This window comes from Belonocnema kinseyi, chromosome 7, assembly GCF_010883055.1.
Source record: "Belonocnema kinseyi isolate 2016_QV_RU_SX_M_011 chromosome 7, B_treatae_v1, whole genome shotgun sequence".
Classification (NCBI taxonomy): domain Eukaryota; kingdom Metazoa; phylum Arthropoda; class Insecta; order Hymenoptera; family Cynipidae; genus Belonocnema; species Belonocnema kinseyi.
In genome coordinates, this window is record NC_046663.1 from 96667607 (window position 1) to 96671577 (window position 3971).

At 30.5% G+C, this 3971-nt stretch overlaps 1 protein-coding gene across 2 annotated transcripts in view; it reads right to left on the reverse strand.

Moving 5' to 3' along the window:
- The window catches only part of LOC117177042 (pancreatic triacylglycerol lipase-like), a 115259-nt gene extending 111735 nt beyond the window's left edge, over positions 1-3524 (reverse strand). For both annotated transcript variants that reach the window (XM_033367506.1, XM_033367505.1), the window contains exon 1: positions 3183-3524. In XM_033367506.1, the coding sequence (XP_033223397.1) occupies positions 3183-3184 (2 nt within the window). In that variant the 5' untranslated portion in view covers positions 3185-3524. The remainder of the gene's footprint in view (positions 1-3182) is intronic.
- Positions 3525-3971: the final 447 nt, after the last annotated feature.

Consider the following 3971-nt stretch of genomic DNA (forward strand, 5'->3'; position numbering starts at 1 on the left):
GAGGGAGCTCTTCTTAATATTTTGACACCAAAATCATGTCGATACACCTTACCGACTGCGAGTAAAGCCACCCACGCTTTAACTTGACAGACTGTATCAGAACAGAGCATTACTAAAATATTAGAAATTGAATTTCCTAGTTTATAATATTTGTGAAATGTGCAAAAAGTTCTTTTTATGGAATCATATGTACACATATTAAAAAAAGCTGAAAATTTTGAATCTTTGCTTTCATGGAGAAATTTTTTGGTTATTTTTGAATATTTGCAGCACTATGAAAAAATGGGTATGCCATGAATGAAAAATAGCATGTTTCTTTAACTCAAGATGTAAAAATCTCAGCTTCGAAATATTTAATTTTTACTAAACTTTGTGCATATTACTCAATCAAACAAAACAAAAACATTTTTTGTATGTTTGCAAGAAATGACAAATGAGCCAAAATTCTTATTTTTATTTATAATTTCTTATTATTGTTCACTAGTAAAAACCGCAAATATGAAAATTTCGCCGTAATTTTTGAACCAGCAAGAACATTTTTTTATTCCTCAAAGAGTTTCTAAATAAAAAAAGTGCGGAAGATTTTATCAAATTTCAAAATTATTCTTTTTAAGAATTTTCGAACGTCAACCTACACATTTTTGTCCTCCCCTCACAAACATTAACTTAATTCCAGCATTTTCACGCCACCCCAATAGGAAACTCTGAAGAGAAATAAGAAATCTTGATTTTATATAAATGTAAATACAGTATTTCACGTCTCCAATATTTGCACACGTGTATTTTATAACTTAATTTTGTATCATTATTTTTATAAAAGAGATTTTAGATACATGGAAAACCTGATTTAACATAGAGTTTTTTCCGATTTAAAAAAATGGTTCAGAGGTTGATAAAGCTCATGTAATAGAGGAAGTTACCTTCCCAGGCTGAACAATTAAACACAGTGAAAAAGGGTGTATAATTTTAATTTGCTTCCGCCTGGGATTAGGGGCAAATAATTTTTATTTACTCCAGTTTATACTTTTTTTTATTAAAAACAAAGATAATATTCCTTTGTAGCGGTGTAAAATTACTTAAAAATTTTAATAATTATGGACAAAACTTGTTGAAGATCTAATTAACGCAACACTCCTTATAGTTACTTAAGAGAAACTAGATTTTTCAATCAAATTGTTACAAAAGCATGAAGTTGGATGTAAAAGTTTCTTTTGTTATTACAAAATTTTCAGACCAGATGCCAATTTTTTTTATTTGCTTTTTTCAATAGTGCCAAGTTTTTGGTTGATTCTGCATTGCCTAGCCTTTAACTATTTATGATATTCATCATTTCTTTCTTGATTGTAGTGAGGCATTTCAATACATTTTTAAATAATTGAATTGTAAATAAATTTATCATGAATTATTATAAATTATTGATGAAAAATAACTGAAGAGTGGCAGTTAAGAACTAGAGACCTAACAAAATCGAAAATTTTCAGCAAAGCGAAAAAACATTCCGTAAAAGCGAAATCAATACTTCAATATAAGACATGAAACAACTTCTGCGATGACGTATTATTGATTTGACCTGAACAAAATTTGATTAGAAAAAGTCGTCTAGTTTCGAGGAAACAGATCTGTGAGTTGACAATCTCGAAGTGATACTGACCACAAATTAAAACCAACTCGGCTGCGGATTGCGATAAAAATATAAATTTTTTACAAAAATAAAAACTTGCTCCGGAGATATGGGGAAGAATAATAATTTTTCGACACCAAAAAATTTTTCTGTTCCGAGAAAATCCAAATTGAATGCAATGACAGACGATTTTTCGCTGAAAGGTCTGTGGAAAAAGGCACTTTTTCAAAAAAAACAACAATAACCCCAAGAAATATCGATGATGAAGAGGAGGAGAAATGATTACTAAACTCAAATCCTAAGAAAACATTTTAACTAAACTTTAAATTGAACTTTTTTTATTGGTATATTTAAAAATGAGAATTTGAAAAAATCCTTTTAACAGAATGTGTATTTAGTTTCTTATGAATTTCTTTCGTGCAATAAACTGAACTACAACTATTTGTACTTTTTTTAAATATATGTGTTCCCCTTTGACTGGATATCGTTCTCATACAAAATAGTTGAGATAAGAACATTATTAGTATCTTTCCTTCTCTTCTAATGCATAAGTGATTTAAATCGAGATCGTATGTAAATATTTGGGCCATAAAACTGAAAATACTTAATATAGAATTTCTAATTTTAATAAATTTAATATTATACTATAAATTACAATGTATTATTAATTATAATATTACCACATTTAGAGCAGATTGTACACCTAGAGTAAGAAAATATTTATGAATTTTAACACTGTATATTCTTAAATATTTTGAGATCTGTGTGAAATATCAAAATGTTCAAAACGAATTTAGTATAGGCCCTTTGAAAAGGTACAACTTTTATTTGTAAACTTTTTTGATATCTTGCGTATTTTTTAAAAAAATGGGAATTTCTTGGGGGAAAATCATCATTTTGATTATTTTGAACTTTTTCAAAATTTTGCACTGAATTTTGAAAGAGTGTGAAATTTTTCACTAGATTCAAGAAAGAGAAGTTAAACATATTCTATTCAAATAAATGCAGTGTATTAACACATTTCTGTATCATTTTCTTTGAAAAAGAGCTGTAACATATTTTGACTCTTGGTCTTCAAAGTTTTCTGATGCGAAAACAAACCTTCACACCAAATTTCATATTTTGTTCACAAATGGAGTAAAATTTAAGTGTACTGCTTGCACTATTTCATCTGAGTTCCTCATTGGCAAAACAAGTTTTAGGATCAAACTGGACTCAAAGCACTTTGATTTATCATAAAATCGATGCTTTAAGGGTGTTAAAGGCCCCTTAAATTTTTTTCCGTCCGGCCTAAAAACAACGTAAAACACCTGAAAGAATTTTATCTTTATATGTAAAAAATACGGAATAACTTCTTCATGATGAAAAAGAAATTTTCGCTTCAACCGAAATCCCACGTTTTTTTAAAGTAAAAATTTAAATAATTTTGTTGAAAAATATAAAAAATGAGTATTTAAAATGCATTCATGTCTCCAGCTGTGCGTGAATTGTAAAATTGCACCCGATTAGTGAGAGAAGTGTGAAATCGACAAAGAAATTAAGCTCGCTCTTTGAAACTCACATTTTCAAAGTCACTCTCTCATGTCACAGAGAGATCCTTTTCTCCTATCGATGGGTCATGTCAGTCTGTGATCCTCTTGTTCTAGTATCAGTGGCTGGATTTATTTCTGCCTGATGGAAACTCGTTCACGTGTTTCCAAATGATCCTCGACACTCGACACTCGTTGGTAAGTGAGAATTTTTTTCAAATCCGTTTTGTCTCCTTTTGATATTTTTAATTGTTTGTTTCGTCACCTATGGGGTTTACTTGTTTTTTTTTTGCTGAGGCTGTTACGAAATCGACGGAATGTAGAAAAGGAAATGCGGAGAGAGCGCGATCGTGAAAGAGACTAAAGCGTTTCACGGTGAGAGGCCGATGCTCGACTGAATGTACGATGGATTCACTTGTCCTGGGACATTCGCCCACCACCAACACTTGACCACTCACCCAATACGAATCTTTCGCTCTGTTGTCAGGTCCCTCTCAAAATTAAATCCCTCTTCCAAAAAACCCGAAATCTCTAGGTGGTGTCTGTCGGCTTAAAAAGACCGGAGAGTCTTCGAATGGAGTTGGGGTGTTATTGGTAGGTTTGGTGAGTCAATGAAACGCTTCACTTAACATTGAAAGTTTCATGAAACAAATAACGTTTCATTAGATTAAAGTTTAAGAAACGTTCGCAGAGCTTAAAATGTTTCCAATTGCGGACTGCATATCTATTGTATACATGTGAATAAGAAGATTTTCACGAAAATAGGAGAATACATTCTTTTAAATAAATTTAATATAATTACAAATAGTTCATTCAATTTA